This window comes from Agelaius phoeniceus, chromosome 16 (assembly GCF_051311805.1).
Source record: "Agelaius phoeniceus isolate bAgePho1 chromosome 16, bAgePho1.hap1, whole genome shotgun sequence".
NCBI classification, from domain to species: domain Eukaryota; kingdom Metazoa; phylum Chordata; class Aves; order Passeriformes; family Icteridae; genus Agelaius; species Agelaius phoeniceus.
The window spans coordinates 1,991,077-2,008,860 of NC_135280.1; the positions used below are offsets into that span (position 1 = coordinate 1,991,077).

Sequence of the window (17,784 nt, forward strand, 5' to 3'; positions counted from 1 at the left end):
TCACATATTTAACAAATGCCCAATAATGGCTCCGTGGCATTTGCTGGGGATGTGGATAATTGTGGATAAAATGATGAATAACAGCTCATCCACAGGCTTTGCTTCCAGGGAAAAGTCAGAACACAGCACCAGCTCCACTCCACACCCCAGTGCTGAAGTGGAAATTCAGGATTGCAGCCCCCAAGCTGGTTAAATTATCTTTTTTTTTTCCCTTGAAAAAAAATTAAAATTAAAAATCTGTGGATTCATCTCAGCAGGTGCCATGGATTGGGAGTGGTTTTCCCAAGGGCAAATTGTCAATCAAACCTGGAAAATTTGGGTTTTTTTATTAATAATGCCTGAGCAGCTTAAATTCCTTGCTGAGTGAGTGATCCTCAGTTTTATTGCTCTCATTTCAAGCTATAAATATTTTATTTCCACCTGGATATTGTCATTATTCCTAAGAAATATTCACTCCTATTCATTATTATTCCTAATAAATGTTCACTCCTATTTAATTATTAGGATGAAATCCCCAAAATAGGCACACATGCTGTAGATTGCAGATGGAATAAATTGATTTTAAGCTGGAGGGAAGGGAAGGGAAGGGAAGGGAAGGGAAGGGAAGGGAAAGGAAAGGAAAGGAAAGGAAAGGAAAGGAAAGGAAAGGAAAGGAAAGGAAAGGAAAGGAAAGGAAAGGAAAGGAAAGGAAAGGAAAGGAAAGGAAAGGAAAGGAAAGGAAAGGAAAGGAAAGGAAAGGAAAGGAAAGGAAAGGAAAGGAAAGGAAGGAAAGGAAAGGAAAGGAAAGGAAAGGAAAGGAAAGGAAAGGAAAGGAAAGGAAAGGAAAGGAAAGGAAAGGAAAGGAAAGGAAAGGAAAGGAAAGGAAAGGAAAGGAAAGGAAAGGAAAGGAAAGGGAAAGGAAAAGGATTTTATCCCAAGTAGAAGAAAACCGAGTGAACACAACACTTTAATGTACAATTTCTCAATTTATTTCATATGAAAGCTCGCAGATTTTTTTTTCCACACTTGCCAATGGCTGAACAGAAAAGAAGGAAGAGTTTTTCTCCTGGTTTTTCCAGGCTGGTACAGAAATCACTGTTTGTAACTCGCCACCTCCAGGTCCACGGGGTAGCGAACTCGGTAGCCCATGCACTTCTGCCGGTCAATAAAAATGCTGTTGGCTTTCACAGCAATCTCCTTCTCCAGCTTCATCCTGGTCTCCTCCAAATTCTTCAGGTTCTGCTCTGACTCCATCAGTTTTCTCTTCAGGGCCTCCAGGAATACTGTGAGCTCCTCCACTTCGTTCACCAACCTGCAAGGAGTTGGGTTAAGGCGTGAAAAATCAGGGCATGGTGATCCAAGAGATTGGGTTTGGGGTAAGGAGCAACTACAGAATCTAAAATTCATCAGGAAAAGGCCTCAGAGAAGTCCAAGAAAAGATTGGATTTGGGGTAAAGATCAACTACAGAGTCAAAAATTCATCAGGAAAAAAGTTCAGAGAAATCCAAGATTGGATTTGGGAAAAGGATCAACTACAGAATCAAAAATTCATCAGGAAAAAAGTTCAGAAAAATCCAAGATTGGATTTGGGAGAATGATCAAGTACAGAATCTAAAATTCATCAGGAAAAAGCCTCAGAAAAATCCAAGAAAATATTTGATTTGGGATAAAGATCAACTACAGAACTGAGAAGTAATTTCTGACTTTGAGTAAAAAAATTAAAAGTTGTGAGGTAAAAAATTTTTTTAAACTGCCCCAAATGGGATCACTTTGGGATGGAACAGAAGCCTTGGGGGAGTTGATTAATGACCTAAGTTGGGGTTAATTGCCTAATTTGGTGCTGATTTCCTGACCTGAATTGGGGCTCATCCCTGCAGAGCTCGACGTTGGGCCTGGAGGATCGGTCGTAGAGCCTGGTGTGAGCCACCTTCAGGAAAGCTTCCTTGTCCCTGATGGCTTTTTTCAGGTTCACAATGTTGGCTTCCTCATCCCCAATATCCTTCAGGATCTGGAGAGAAAATCCAAGGAAAAAAAAAACCTTCAAACAATGATGAATATCAGCCCCAAAAATATCTTCATGGTGAAGCATTAAAGTTTTCACCACCAGTCTGGAGAATGAAGTACAACGAGAATAATTTTCATTTTAGATGATAATACAAATAATTTTATTTAAGATTAAATGCAAGAATTAAGGTGGGTTTGACCTGTTTATTTTTAATATTACACTGAGAATCACAGCTTTAATTTAAATAAAACAGAAAATATTCTACAGCTTCTCCCATGTCCCAAAACCATGGGAGAGATCCCAAACCTCTCCCATGTCTCCTGTGGGATGAAAACACATCCCACCTCCATGGAGTGCTTTGAATTGTAAATTTTAACTAGAAATCCAAGAAAAAAATCAATTTATTTTGAAGGAGAGCTGCTGATCAGCTGGGAAATACCTGGTTTTCTCAAGAAAATAGAAAAGACAGGAAATCCTGAAATTGTTCCCTTCATAACCATTGATACACATGCAAAAAATAAAGATATCCAGCTGTCATTCCCACATCCTAAGGAATTAATACTTTTTCCACACTTGCCAATGGCTAAAAGAGAAAAAAGGAGCTACTCCATATTGGAAAAGGGGAAAGTCCCAAGGCCACCCCTTGTTCACAGAAAAAATAAAAGTACTGTAGTGGTTTTGACCTCTTTATTTTTATTATTATGCTGAAAATCCCATTTTCAGTCTAAAAAGAAGCTGGAAATATTCCCTCAAAACCTCTTCCATGTGTTCTGTGGGATGACAACACATCCCCATGCCAGGAATTGCCACCAGGGGCTAAGGAATGACTTTTTTCCCACATTTCCAATGACCTCAGTCCAGAGATGAGGAAAATCTTTACTCCCAAAGTTTTTAAAGAAGGAGCAGGATTTCATTTAAAAAAAAACAGTAGATAACTTTGAAAGAGCACAGAATTCCACATAAAATCCAGTAAAATCCACAAAAGAAGGAGTTGCTCCATGTTGGAGGAGGCTGAAGTCAACTGCCAGGTTGACTTTGCTGCCATCCCAGAAAAATCCGGGAATCCTGGCTCAACCAGAGCTGCCTGATCAGCCAGTTTTAGGGTTTCATTCAGGTTTAAAGCGTTTAATTCAGGTTTAAAGAGTTTAAATCAGGATTAAAGTGTTTAACTCAACTCCAACCCAACAAAAACCGCCGAGACCGCAACAAAACCCCAAAACCTCTCCCCGTATCCTAATCTGACACCAAAATATTTCACTCCTATGCGGATTAAACCATTTTTTTTTTGGTTTAACAATGCCAGAACTCCACGAGAGCCCCAGACCTGCTGCAGGTGGTTCTCCAGGCGCAGTTTGGCATCGTCCAGCTCCCTGCAGTGGCTGTCAAAGGCCTCGTTGACCGCCGCCCGCTGCATGCGCAGGTCCTCGGACGCGTCGTGGATGATGTTGTTGATCAGGGACCGGAGCTGCACCGACGCCAGTTTCTCCTGTTCTGCCCTGGAAATGTTGTCGTGGCTGAACTGGGCCCAGGATTTCGGTGTGGAGGCGCTGGAAGAACAAGGAATGGGGTAAATTGGGAGTTTGGGCTTTAAGAAAGGGGTTCTTCCCCTGGGAAAGTGGGGTTGGTTTTTGGTTGGTTCAGGTCTTGCTTGTGGTGTGGGTTTCTGGTGAGGAATGGGATTAATCCTTTAAGGAGTTAATAAAAGTTTTCAAATCAATTAATAAAAATTCTGGGATAAATTAATAGAATATTCTAATAAATTAATGAAAATCCTTTAATAAATTAATAAAATCCTCCAATAAATTAATGAAAATTCTTGAATAAATTAAGAAAAATCTTCTAATAAATCAATAAAAATCCTCTAATAAATTAATAAAAATTCTTGAATAAAGTAAGAAAAATCCTTGAATAGATCAATAAAAATCCTCAAATAAAGTAATAAAAAGCCTTGAATAAATCAGTTAAAATCCTTGAATAAATTAATAAAATATTCTAATAAATCAATTAAAGTCCTTGAATAAATCAGTTAAAATCCTCAAATAAATTAATTAAAAATCTTGGATAAATTAATAAAATATTTTAATAAATCAATAAAAATACCTTGAATTAATTAAGAAAAATTCTTGAATAACTTAAGAAAAACTTCTAATAAATCAATAAAAATTCTCCAATAAATTAATAAAAAATCCCCAAATTAATAATTTCTTGCTCCTGTGGCTTCAGAGGGAACTGAAGCCTAAAATAAAATCAGTCCAAGTGCTCCATCTTGAGCCAAAGCTGCTCAAAACATTCATGCACATTTTTTGTCCAGTTCAGTCATGGCAAATAAACTCGGGAATATATCCAGGATTTACAGGCTGGAAATAAAAATAAAAACCAGGATCTTGACAGGCTGGAGAGGAGAAGGCTCCAGGGAGAGCTCAGAGCCCATTCCAGAGCCTGAAGGGGCTCCAGGAGAGCTGGACTGGGGACAAGGGATGGAGGGACAGGACACAGGGAATGGATGAGATGGGATAGACGGGATATTGGGAAGGAATTCCCTGAGAGGGTGGGCAGGGGCTGAGATAGAATTCCCAGAGAAGCTGTGGCTGCCCCATCCCTTGGAAGAACCCAAGGATGGAGTTAGAGCAGCTTGGGATGGTGGAAGGTGTTGGGATTGGAACCGGATGAACTTCCAGGAACTTCCAACCCAAACATTCAACGCAGAACATCCAGCACAGCCTTTCCATCCATGGAGCTGCCTTGAAGCTCTTCCCACACCCAGTCCCAGCTGGGATTGGGCATTCCAGGTGTGAGATCCTGGGAATTACTCACTTCTCCTCGAACTTGACGGAGCTGGGGTGGTACTGGACGTCGGTGCTGTCGGTGCAGTAGCCGACGCATTTGTCGTCGATGTTGTACGTCTCCACCTTATCCGACCAGTCCAGCTCGCAGTTCTCCTTCTGGATCCGGTTGGACCTGGAAAAGTTGGGATCACAGCTCAGCTGGAAGCAAGAGAATTCCCAATCTATGCCTCTTTGGGAAGCACAGCTCCACCCTTTGTGTTCTACAGGGAAACAAGACCGTGAAATTCCTTGCGGGTTGGAAAATCCAAAACTCTCCCTTCCCACCGCCATCTCCTGGAAGAGGAGCCTGACTGAGATGGGATTTTGGGAAAAAATTCCAGTGTGAGGGTGCCTGGAAGAGGAGCCTGACTGAGATGAGATTTTGGGAAAAAATTCCAGTGTGAGGGTAGGGAGGCTTTGGAATAGAATCCCCAGAGAAGCTGTGGCTGATCCTGGATCCTTGAAGTGTCCAAGGCCAGGTTGGAGCACCCTGGGATTGTGGAAGGTCCCTGCCCATGGAACTGGATAATCTTTAATGATATTCAGATTAAAATTGCTGCTTTGTTGTTAATTAGAGTCACACATCGCTCAGTTATATAATGATTCTAATTACAAAAGCCTGTGGGTTGTTATCAGCTGATAACAGCAGGTGTCACTCTCAGCCAAGGAATTGGGAATTCTCTTGGAAAAGGGGAATAAAATGGGACTAAACTTAGACTAAAATGGGGCTAAAATGATCTTAAAACAATTAAAATCTCCAAATTAAATGCATTAGGCTCCTCTCATGCTCTAATTAATATAACAGAGCTACTTAATATTAATTGGCATTTACAGCCATTTTTTAAAAAACAGTATTTCTTTTATCAGGTAGAACAGGAGCAGATTGAGGGATTTTTTTAACTAAAATATGAAGTTTCCAGCATGATTCCTTTATATTGATGGAATTTAGGATACAATAACATCTTTCCAAAGGGTTTGTTAGAAATTCCAAGGAAATAATCCTTTGGAATGGCAAGGAACACCTGGCCTGGCACAGAAATTCCAGATCTAAAGTCCACACTGACCTCTGGTGGCAAAAAAAATTCCTCTTGGAAAGCGCCTTTGATCCCCAAAAGCCCTTTAATAATACAAAGATATTCCCAAGAAGATATCCAGAGAATATTTTTATAGCACTGGAATTTAGTGTTGGAAAACAAATCCAACACAGTTGTGGAAAGCAGGAAAATCTAAATCTACCTGAAAATCCGGGTTTACACGGAATTCCCTCAGCTTGTAAGCCTGGCCTGGCTGAGATCTGTGTCCACCTTTATCCCAGGAATTATTTGGCTGAAGAATCCTGGGAAATGTTTTACCTTATCTGGGTGGCAGCTTGGATGATGGTTCTTTTCAGAAGATCACGGATATCCCGGATCAGATCCGCTTCCTAAAGAAAAACAGGGACAATTCCACGGATCCACAGCGGGAAACACAATCCTGAGGAGCAACCTGGGGATAAATCCTTAAATTTCCTTATCTACTCTCACTTTTGTTATGGTAAAACTTGGAATTCTGTGGATTCCATGAAAAAGTCTGAGTGTTATCCTGTTATGGAAGGAATTCTTCCCTGGCACAGATTCCCAGAGAAACTGAGGCTGCTCCATCCCTGGAATGTCCAAGGCCAGGTTGGAAGGGGCTTGGAGAAACCTGGGATAGTGGGAGAGGGTGGGAATAGTGGGAAGAAGTGAGAATCAATGATTTTTAAGGTCCCATCCATCCCAAACCATTCCAGGATTCCATGTTCCCATCAGATTAAATGGGATAAATGAATTCCCTGCTCAGTTTTGAGATAGGGAAAAATCAGGGAATATTCCCATGCCTGGAACCATGGACTTGATGAGCTCTCAAGTCTTTTCCAGCCTAAAAATGGTAACAATTCCCACATGGAAATATCCTACCCCAACTCTTCCCTGTTTATATTTTTAACTGGTAAAACCTCTTAAATATTGATTATAAATCAGAAATTACACCAAATTCCCATTCAAAATATTCCTAAATCCTACCATGCCCTCTATGTGGAATCCTAGAATATCCTGAGTTGGGAAGGATCCAAAGGGATCAAGAAATTCCTGGTTCTTCCCAGGATAATCCCCAAAACCCCACCAGGTTTAAACATTTCAGTCTGATCCATACTTTTCAAATATTAATCCTCTGGTTTAATGAGTAACTGATCATGAATCGACTCTGATGGGAGGCTGCAGGTGAATAATCATGAAATAATTTATGGGATATTGGAATAGGTGTAATTCCAGGATGGAAAATGTGTATTTTGTAACATCCAGCACAAGAATGACACTGGAACTTGACAGGAATCTCGATGACAGGGTTGGATCATCATCTTGGCAAAACTTGGGCAGAATTAATGACAGAAACTGCCAAAATTTGGACAATCTGAGCATGGGAACAACCAAGGAATATCCCAATGTTCCTGAACTTCTGGATTGTGGACTTTTAAAGTCAGAGAGGAGGGGATTTCAAGGCGAGTAGAGAAGGAATTTATGCCAGAATAGGATTTTTGTTCTGGTGCAGGAAAACTCTGGGTCGGTTTTGTTGGGGTCCGGGCTGAGGGAGGGATCTGCTCTCCTCCAGCCACACTTCCAAAGTGATTTAATCACTTCCCAAAGCGATTTGAACACTTTTTAAACATAGCAAGGACTCGAAAAATTCCTCGGAGTGACACTTGGAGTGCAGGAAGGAGCACCAGACCCCGACTTGCAGGAGACCCTTCCAGCATCTGCAGCTTCCCCTCTTCACTGCTGCTCCTCATTTCAGCGCTGTAAGAAGGGTTTAACTTCTATTTTTAGAGTCACGGCCTCGTGTTTTGGTTGAAACAATCCTTGCATATGGGGATACCGGAGATTAGCTCAGGTTTGAGGATTAGGAGCATTATGGGGATTATATGTAGGGCTATGAGAAGATGCTCTCGTGTGGAGGAGTTTTGGACTGGTGTAATGTGGGATGGGAGAGTGCCTCGTTGGGTCATTATGAGCATGTATAGGGTGTATGAGGCAATAAGTAGGATTTTTGTGGCTCCTGCTAGGATAATTGCAAAGGTGGATCAGCTGAAAAGTGCGATTACAATCGTTAGTTCTGCTATGAGGTTTGTTGTTGGAGGGAGGGCTAGGTTAGTTAGGTTTGTTAGGTTAGCTAGGAGTCATCAGGTGGCTATGAGTGGTAGAAGGGGCTGAAGGCCTTGTGTGTTGGCTAAGCAGAATAGTATTGAAGAGGTTAAACCATGCGAGATTATTGGAATTATTGCCCCCTGTTACCACCAGAGCAGCAGCGCCGGGGCTGTCACCAAGCCCAGGTGCTGCTCACCTTCATCAGCTGCTTCTCCACCTCATCGATCACCAGGTCCGGGGGCTGCCGCCGCTCCCGACACTCCAGGTTATCGATGACAACCGAGTAGGGCACCTCGGTGGCATCGAGCGCCCGCTCCAGCCGCAGCTTCTGGGCCGCCAGCAGGTTGGTCTCGGCGTCCAGCTCCATGATCTCCTTCTGCAGCTCCACCCTCCAGAAGTGGATGTCCTGCAGCCGCTGGCCCAGCGTGGCCTTGGAGTAGCCCTGGGCTCGCTGCGCGCTGGCGGCCGCATGCTTGACCAGGTGCTTGGCCTCGGCGCGGCCGCGCTCCGCCTGCTCGCCCGCCGTGTACGCCTCGTAGCAGACGCCCGCGTTGCGGCGGTGCCACTCGGGCAGATGGTACTTGGCGGTGCGCAAGCCGGCCACGGCCATGCCGCAGCAGGAGCGCGGCCTCTCGGTGGGGACCACATCGCAGGTCTTGCTGGGCAGCGGGCAGGAGGGAACGACCGGCGGGTGCGGCTCGTCGGGCTGCGCCATGGCGGAGCCTCCGCCGCTCGCCGCTCCCGCCCGAGCGTCCTCGCCTCACCGCGGCAACCAACGACAGGGCGGGCCCGCGGGTTGATGGACAGCAGCGTGCACCAATCAAAAAGCGGGTCCGCCTTGAGCGCGGCGCTGATTGGTGGATGAGCTGTCTGCGCCCGCCCCCACGCGGCTCGTTGCCGTGGTAACGGGAAGGCGGCTGCAGTTAAATTGGAAAGGCCTCGAGCTGCGGAGGGCTGAGGGGAAATGCCAGGGGTTTTGGGAGAGTGGGGGCATCTCGTTCCAGGAAGGAAAAGGAGGGGTTCAGATTTGGTGCTTAGCAGCACCTGGAGCCTGAAATCTGGTGTTTGCTGCCACCGCCAGAGCCCAGATCCAGAAATTTCTCTGTGCCAGCACAGCCTAAGTCCAGCAATTTGCTGGCACGGAAAGGCAAAATCCAGCAATTTCCCGACACCGCCCAGGTCTGGTAATTTGCCGGTGCCAGGACTCCAAATCCAGCAAATTGCCGGCGCCTGCACCACCCAGGTCTGGCATTTGCCAGCACCGGCACCGCCCGGATCCAGCAATTTCCTGTGGCTGGGGCACCTGGGGTGTCTGGCTGAGCAGCAAAGGTGACCCTGAGCCAGGAGCTTTCCTTGGCCACAGCAAAGCCTCAGCATGCAAAGACCTTGCCCTGTGCCAGGAGGGATTGTGCCAGCGGAGCTCACACAAAATTTCTTCTCTCCATTTCTTTAGGACACGCAACATGGAGAAGCCAGAGCCCACTCTCAGCTTTCTGGAATCCTCCAGAAGAACCCAGGGTGGGCAGTTCAGAGCCTTTTTCTCCCCCATGGGCTGGGGGTCTGGGCCTTGCCCTTTCCAAGGGCCTAGGATGGCCATGGTGAGGGCGGCTCGTTGCCATGGTGACGGGAAATGGCGGGAAGGTGCCTGAGGGAGGTGTCATGGCGGCCGGGGCGGCCCTCATGGAACCGTAGGAAAGACGTTGAGATTGAACGTGTCCAGATGAGAGCAACACAATGAAGGGCTTGGAACACCAACATTTGGAAGAACAGCTGAAGGACCTGGGGTTGTTTAGCCTGGAAAAAAAGGAGGCTCAGGGGTGAGAGGATTTCATCCCAGTTCCAACCCCTCTGGTTCCTCATGGAAAATTCCAGAGAGTCCCCACTGGCTTTAGGCTGCTCAGTTGAACACATTTGTGCTCTTTGTTCTGCTTTTATTCCCAAATATTCGTTGTTGAGGCCTTTCCTGTGACTCTGGTCCTGTTGGGGAAAAGGGAAAAGAAAGGGGGAAAGGGGAATAAAAGAGGAAGGGAAGTTTGGCACTCCTGGAGGAGATGTGGATCTTGATGAGATTTGTGGAATTCTCTGGCTTGGGAAAGGTGCTTTTTCCAGCTGGCAGAACTTCAGGATGAACTTGGCAGGTGTGGGCAGAATTCCCACAGAGTTCCATAGGTAATCCCACACTCCAGGTGGATTTTAAAACCACCTCCCCATTCCTGCAGAGGGGAATCACTCCCATTTTGGAAAACCAGGGATGTACCAAGAAAATCAGGATTTGGAGGGAATTATTGCTCAGATTGCAGCTTCTCCCGGCACCTCAGAGCTTTGAGGGCAATTTTGGGAAGGATTATGGATATCCCTGCTGGATTACAAGAGTACTGGGAGAATTCCAGCCTCCAATCCTGTTTGCTCCCAATCCTCCCCACGCTCCGCACTGGAGCCGATTAGCTCTTGGAATAATCCCTGGAATGCAAATAATCCCAGGTCTGTTCTGGGTTTAGGATCTTTTCAGAGAATAAATGGGCTCTGACAGAATTTCTGGGATTTACTGTGTAGGGAAGTGCTGATGTCATTTAACTCCTTCATGGAAAAGAGGGATAGAGGAATTTCTGAGTTTTACTGTGTAGGGAAGTGCTGATGTCATTTATTTAACTCCTTCACGGAAAAGAGGGATAGAGGATTTTTTGGGATGCTGGCACCAGTTTGGGAAGGGTGGATGAGGGATGCAAAAATCATGCCTGGGACAGCTCAAGGAAAAGGAAAGGAGCCCGCCCCTCCCGTCTTTCCCAGTTTTCCAGCCTAATAAAAGGATCAGGGATGGATGGATCCTCCTGGGGAGGGGAGAGGGAGACAAGTGCCCGCATTCCCGGTGTTCCCCCATTCCCGGTGTTCCCCCATTCCCGCTTTTCCCGGCACACATTCCTCCATGTGCCTGCGGCGCTGCCGCCGTGCAGGAGCCGCTCGCCCACGCAGCTCCAATTCCCCGTCTGGAGCAGGGATAAAAACCTGGAGCGATCCCAATCCCAACATTCCAGGCTGGCTGCTCCCGATGTGGGGGGACGGGAGGCTGGCGGGGGGGGGGCACATCCAAGGGAATTTTGGGATTAGGGAATGTGGCTGTGCCACTGGGAGGGATTTTTATCCAGGCTGGAAGGGGGATTCGAGCACAGGGATTTTATTCCCGGTGTTTGGAGCAGGGGATTCTCCGGGATAAAGGGAAAAGTCGGATGTGCTGGGATTTGGGGAAGCAAGGGGGGGATTTTGAATATTCCAGGTGTTGCTGGCTCTGATCCCAGCGCTGTGCCTGGAGTTTTGTGGGATTCCTTGTTTGTTTTCCACACGGGGAACATTCCTTGTTTTCCAAAGCAAATCGCTCTTTCGGGAGAGGCCACACGGAAAAGCAGGAAGGGAACGGGAGCTTCCCTATAAAATATTCACTGGCTCAGCTCCGCTGGAGCCTCCTGAGGAATTTTGGGATCTGGGATAATGAGGCTCTGCTGCTCTTCCCGCATTTCTGCCTCCTCCTGGCTCATCCCTTATTAATGTGCCCTTTCCGTGACTTTTCGGGATAGCTCTTCCTGCAGGAGCTTTTGATCCCTTTGTTCCTGCTGGAGGAAGGGAAAGCACGGCTGGAAAAATGGGAGAAGGGAATTTCCTTCATGGAATTTGTTCGGATTAGTGGGATTTTATGGAGCATCCCATTGCAGCCCTGCCACTGGAATTCTTCCATCCCAGCCTGGAAAACATTTTTATGGAAAAAAAAAAAAGAGGAATTCTTTTTCTCCTGGGATAATCTGGAGTGCAAGAGGAGCCTCCTGGAAAAGCTTCCCCATTCCAGGAGGAACCTGGAGGCTCCTGCTGCTCAGATCATTCCCAGGACGGATCATTTATCCCATTTCCATCTTTTTTTTTATCCTAAAATCCCACTTTTGTGTGGGATTGACTCTGGAATGGTCAGGCCAGGATGATCCTGGATTGCTCCTGGAATGGTTTGCATTGGGAAGGGATCTCAAAGTTTGTCCCATTCCAACCCCAACGCTTCCCATTATCCCAGTCCTCATCCAACCTTTCCTTGGACACTTCCAGGGATCCAGGAATTCCACAGCTTCTCTGGGAATTCCATCCCAGCCCCTCCCAGCCAGGAATTCCTTCCCAATATCCCATTTATCCCTGCCCTCTGGCAGCTGGAAGCTATTCCCACTTTCCCCATCATTCCATACCCTTGGGGATATTCCCTCTCCATCTTTCCTGGACATTTCAATCATTCCCACCCAGCTGAGAGGATTTTCCTGGGGGAAAAAAAAAAAAAAACGGCCTTAGGTGGTTTTATCCCACTTTTTTTAATGCCGGGAATTCTCCATCCTTGAAATGGAAAGAGGGAAATCCAGGAGAGTGAAACACCGGGAATTGAAACCGAGGGAAAAGCGGGAGTGGGAGAGAATCGAGCGGGAGTGAGGTCAGCGGGAATCCTCGGCAGGAAAACCCGCCTGGTTCCCATGGAAACGCCCAGCCAGGATTTCACACTCCACGAGTTTCAAGTCGGCATTCCTTAAAAAAAAAAAAAACAAAAAACGGGAAAAACCCAGGGAGGGAATCCTGAGGGAACCCCCCCTCCAGCACCTTTATTTTTCCTGCATGGAATGCGTGGATAAATAGGAAAATTTGGGAGTGGAGCACAATTCCAGGGAGCTGCTCCCAGTTCAGGCACTTTCAGGTGATTTTCCAAGATTCCAGAGGGTTTTGAATCATTTTGCTGTGGGTTCATCAGTGGCACAAGGAGCTCATTGGAAACTAAAGGAATTTTAGGGGATAAATGAAAGAAAATTAAGGAAAAAAAAAAGAGGGAATAAGAGGAGCTTGGAGGTCAAGAATCCATAAAAATCCTGATTTTCTTCTTGGGAAAAATATAGAATTGCTGGGTTTGGGGGGAAAAAGGAATTTTAAGGAGGATTTCCATCGGCAATGAGAGGTTGCCATGGGCAACAGGAATTCCAGCCCCGAGGTGGGAATTCAGGAATTCCTGAGTGGAGCAGGGATTCCCTTCCAGCAGCAAAGCTCATGGAAGAGGGAAAATCAGGGAATGCAGCTGGAAAATCCAATTAAAAATAGTAAAAAAGGCAAAATTCCCGAGTTGAAGCTGTTGTGGATCCTGAAGGGTTGGAATTACAGGAGAAAATGGGAAGGGGTTTTCTGGGATGAAGTGGGATGAGTGGGAATGGGAATTGACAAAAATATTCCATAACTGATCCTCAATAAGTCAAATAATCTGGATTTTTGGGGATGAATCCCAAACTCCAGTGGCAGCTCAGGGCTGGGCAAATTTGGGAATTGTCTCTCCAGAGAGAATTCCAAAAGAAATCCACGGATTTAGCCCATAAACCTGGAGTAATGATAAAACTGGACTGGGAGTTTTGTTATTCCTTATCTCCTTTGGGATACACCAGATGGATTTATTGGAGCTAAAATATCCCAAAAATCCCCTTTAAACAGGAAATAAACCAGGAATGAAGCCCAAGGAGAGCCTGGAATCTTGGGAAGCTGCTCCAGCTTTCCCTGGGAATCCTGCTGGAATGAAAGCCCCCTGCAGGGCCATCCTGAGCCTTTGGAATTAGGGAATGGTTTGGGATGGAAAGCTCAGCTCCATCCCAACACCTCCCACAATTCCAGGCTGCTCCAAGCCCCATCCAGCCGGGCCTTGGACATTCCCAGGATGAGGCGGCCACGGATTCTTTGGGAATGCTGGGATTTTAGGGAAAATCATGGAAAATGCTGCTCCTGAGAAAATTCGGGATGGAGACCAGGCTGGACATTGAGAAGAGGAAGAAAGCAAAGGAGATAAAAGGAAAATTCCTGAATTGTCCTTGGAATGTGGGATGGGAATGGGGAGAGCTCCCAGGCCCTGGAGGGAGCTCATCCCTGCCTTTCCCAATCCCACATTAACCCCATTATCCCACTTTTCCCTGGCTAAAACTCCCTATGGGGAGGCTCCTTTCAGCCTCTGGATCATTCCCAAAAATTTGTTCTTATCCAGGCTTTTAGAGCCAAAGCTGGGCTTTACAAAGCTGGGCTTTTAGAGCCAAAGAGCCAAAGCCAGGCCTAAGAGCCAAAGCCAAGCCTTAGAGGCTAAACCAGGCTTTTAGAGGCTAAGCCAGGCTTTTAGAGGCCTCCCATGAATATTTTAGGCCAGAGCAGCACAGGGATGAGGCCAGTGAGAGCTCCAGGGATGGGAGATGCTCCAGGTGGAATTTTCCGGAATCTTCCAGCTGGATTTGCTGTGATGAGCTGGGATCCTCGGGGGTGTCCTTCCCTCAGGCTCTGGAGCAGCCAAGGAAAGCTCTGGAATGGGAAATGTTTTGTTTTTTCTTCTGGAGTTGGGATCAGCTGGGATTTCATCCCCATGTGGGCTGGAGGCTCCCGGTTTTCCTGGGTTTTTTGTGGATTTATGAGGGAATTCCCAGCTCTGCAGCCCCTCTGCACCCAGAATTCCAGGGGCCCTCAGAGCTGGGGCTGCTTCTCCTCATTTTTATCCCTAAAAAAACCAGGATAATTTTGGCCAAGAGCAGAGCTTCCGGAGCTCTCACCTCATTTTTCGGGATCACCAAATCATTTGGGCTCATTTGACCCCTCCTGCTCCAGGTTTTTAGAGGCCAGATAAGGAGCTCATCCCAATTATCTGTGGAAAAGATTATTTCCCTTTTTTCTGGCTTCATTCCTTCCTTTTTATCCCCAAAAAATGAACATCCAGGCCAGGAGGCCAAGGAATCTCCTGGATAACAAAGAGAAATTAAATTACTTTATTCCCCCCTGGCCCAAGGAGGTGAATTCCTCCCTGAACTCATCCCTGAGGATTATCAGGAATAAACTCCAACTTTTCCAAGGTTTTTAACCTGGCCCAAAGGTTCCCTGACCTCATTCTGGGCTGAACATTCCGATTGGAGAAGTGCTGAGCTTCCCAAAAAATAATCGTGGCTTGGAAGTGGAATTCTGGGAATTGGAGGTGCCGACCTGAATTTCGGGAATGCAAAGTTTGGATGAGGGAAGGAACTTTGCAGGAAACATTTAGGAAGCGCAGGTGGATTGATTCTGGTTAATCCCAATGTCCAAAATTCCCTTAAATATGGATTTTCTGGAAAACACCTGTATTGCCTTCAAATTTCCCTCTCCTGGTTTTCCCGTGTTTCACAAAATCCCAGAATGGTTTGGGTGGAAAAGGGATAAAGCTGATCCCATTCCAAATTCCAGGTTGTTCCAAATCCCATCCAACCCAGCCTGGGATTTTTCCAGGGATGGGGCATCCCAGTTTCTCTGGAAAACAGGGACTTCCTGCCGTGGCTCTCCCGCTGAACTTGGATATCAGCCAGGATAAATTCCATAAATCCTTGCTTTTCCCTCATTTATTTCAGGGATGACACTGAGGGCTCTCTTAGAAGCAGAGAATCCAGGGATTTGGATGCCCGGGATCCAGGAGCTCCTACAGGATCCAACCAGCTCCAAAGGAAATCCAGGAGCTCATTCCCTGCTCCTGGAAGAGCAGAAGGAAATTCCCGTGAGGATCAGATCCTATCCAAGGATTTTCCCATATTTGAAGGGCAGCCCCAAATCCTTCCCGGCGGGATTTTCCCGTTTTTCCCTGGAAAAGAGGCTGCCAGCAGAGGGCACACAATCGATGGAGATGGGATCCTGCTCCCAGCTCTTCCCGAACCCCTTTTCCAAGAGGACAAATGGAGGCAGGAAGCGACATTCCCGAGATTGGAGAGGGTCGGGAATGGGATCTGAGATCCACCAGAACTTCCAGGAGTTTGGGATGTGATTATGGATCAGAAATCCCTGGATGCTCCTTCCCAGGGATCTCAATCCCTCAGAACTTCCAGGAGTTTGGGATGTGATTATGGATCATCAATCCCCGGCTGTTCCCTCCCAGCCCGAGTGGGAAGGTCATAAATCCCAATAAAACCAATGGAACATTAAAGGAGACAGGAGTGATCCACAAAAAAATCATGGAAAGGGCCGGTTGAGACTCCCAGAGCAGGAGCAAATCCTGGCTGTTGTTCCCTGGCACTTTTGGAATGGGGTTTCTCCTTCCTGATCCATCCTCAGCTGGAACATTCCCTGCTCCATCCCAAACTTCAGCAGGGGGGCAAATTCCCCTCTGGATGCACTCCCTGATCTTGGATTTGACTTTGAGGCTGGAAGGGAAAAGCCAAACAATTTCTGGGATGGAAACGGGACTGGGAGGATCCACAGATCCCAAATTCAATGATTCCTCCTAAAACATCCCAAATTTATTCATCATGACATTTTCTTGCTGGATCCCTGGCTGGATGAAGTCCCCCAACACATCCAGCTCTCCATCAGCATCCCGGATAATTCATTTCAGGAATTAGCAGCAATTCCAATGATTTTGTTCCCTCGGATTTGGGATTTGGTGCCAGCAAGGGGAAAGGAAAAGGAAAGGGAAGGTGCAAAGCAGGGATTGTACTGGAGTTTCCACACTTTTCTCCCAGCTAATCAGGACAAATCCTAAATCCCAGAGGGAAGATATGGTTGGGAGTTGGTGGAGCTCTTCTGGAGTTTCCCACTCTGGAATTCTGCAGCTCAGGACGATGACTTCTAGAGGGAAACAGGAGGTGGAGTCAAATGGGAACGGGGAGAAGGAGGGGCCCAAGTGATGCCTCGACCCCATCCCAAAGGCAGGCAGTAAAATTTCCAGCTTTCCAGCGGGGTGTCAGGAGAGCGGGATGCTCCCGAGAATGCTGGATCCATCCCCAAATCCATCCCCAAATCCATCCTTTTCCTGGCATGAGGATTTATTCCCTCCCATAATTCCTGAGGATCCCGCAAGGAATTGGGAGGAGCAGGGCAGATCTTGCTCTGTTTAATCCAGGGTTAATTCCATGGAGCTGGAATCAAAGTCAATTTTTTTTCCACATGGACACCTTCCACTATTCCAAGATGCTCCAAGCCCCGTCCTTGAACAATTCCAGGGATGTGGCCAGAGCAAGGGTCCTCCTTATCATTCTGGAATTCTCTTTCCCAGAGTCAGGAACCCCAAAAGCTTGGGAAACAAAGTGACTGAGACCCCCATTTGAACTGGAAATCCCACATCCTTCAGAATTCCCACAAACTTACCCTGGTTTTAATGGAAAACATTGGCAAAAAGGGCAGGAAACAGAGGGAATTCAACCCCAGGGAAGGAATTCAAGCAGAATTCAGCTTGAAGGAGATCCTGGTGATTCCCTTTGGATTTTCCCATGTGCCTCATCCCAATCCATCATCCCATATCCCTCCTATCCCCGTGGCATTCCCACAAGCAGCCCTGAAGACAGGTTGGATCATCCTGATCAATTTTTGGGAATGCTTAGATTCCATCCTCGAGGTCTTTTCCATTCCTCTCTCCCCTGTCTGGCTTTTCCCTTTGTATCCCACACTAAAATCGCCACACCTTGTTCATCCCAACCTGGCACCATCCCATAAAACCCCGGGATCACTGCTACATCCCGGCTCTTTAGGAGCCCCATTAGGCTCAGCTCTGGGTGCTTTGAAAGCCGCCTGACCTCTCTTCCCAATCAATTCCCAGTTATTAACTGGGAAGAACATCGGGAGCTGCATTTGCAAATGGAATGTGCTGTTGGATAATGAGCTCGCACTCCCGAAAACATTCCAGGGGACGGGAACCCATCCACTCCCGGATTTCAGTCCCATCCCCGCACCCCCAGCCTGAGAGAATTCACGGAATTCCAAGGAATTCAAATGAATAAAACTTCCCGGGCGGAGTTGAAGGGCTGGAGCCTGTGAGGACTTTCCCTGAGCTTTTTCTTGG

The 17,784-nt window shown here is 46.7% G+C and overlaps 1 protein-coding gene across 1 annotated transcript; it reads right to left on the reverse strand.

Moving 5' to 3' along the window:
- Nucleotides 1-990: 990 nt before the first annotated feature.
- TEKT4 (tektin 4) lies at nt 991-8,704 on the reverse strand. The gene is made up of 6 exons (XM_054643938.2): nt 8,164-8,704; nt 6,162-6,232; nt 4,799-4,942; nt 3,309-3,531; nt 1,833-1,987; nt 991-1,291 (listed from the first exon to the last, which is right to left on the reverse strand). The coding sequence occupies exons 1-6, from the start codon at nt 8,680-8,682 to the stop codon at nt 1,072-1,074; spliced, it is 1,332 nt and encodes a 443-aa protein (XP_054499913.2). The 5' UTR covers nt 8,683-8,704; the 3' UTR covers nt 991-1,071.
- Nucleotides 8,705-17,784: the final 9,080 nt, after the last annotated feature.

Bases quoted from the DNA above. Each gene is read 5' to 3' on its own strand.
- TEKT4 (XM_054643938.2), bottom strand. From the start codon at position 8,682: ATGGCGCAGCCCGACGAGCCGCACCCGCCGGTCGTTCCCTCCTGCCCG. The intron at 6,233-8,163 runs GTGAGCAGCACC...GTTTTTCTTTAG, and splicing joins TGGAGAAGCAGCTGATGAAG to GAAGCGGATCTGATCCGGGA. The intron at 3,532-4,798 runs GTGAGTAATTCC...TTGTTCTTCCAG, and splicing joins TCCGTCAAGTTCGAGGAGAA to CGCCTCCACACCGAAATCCT.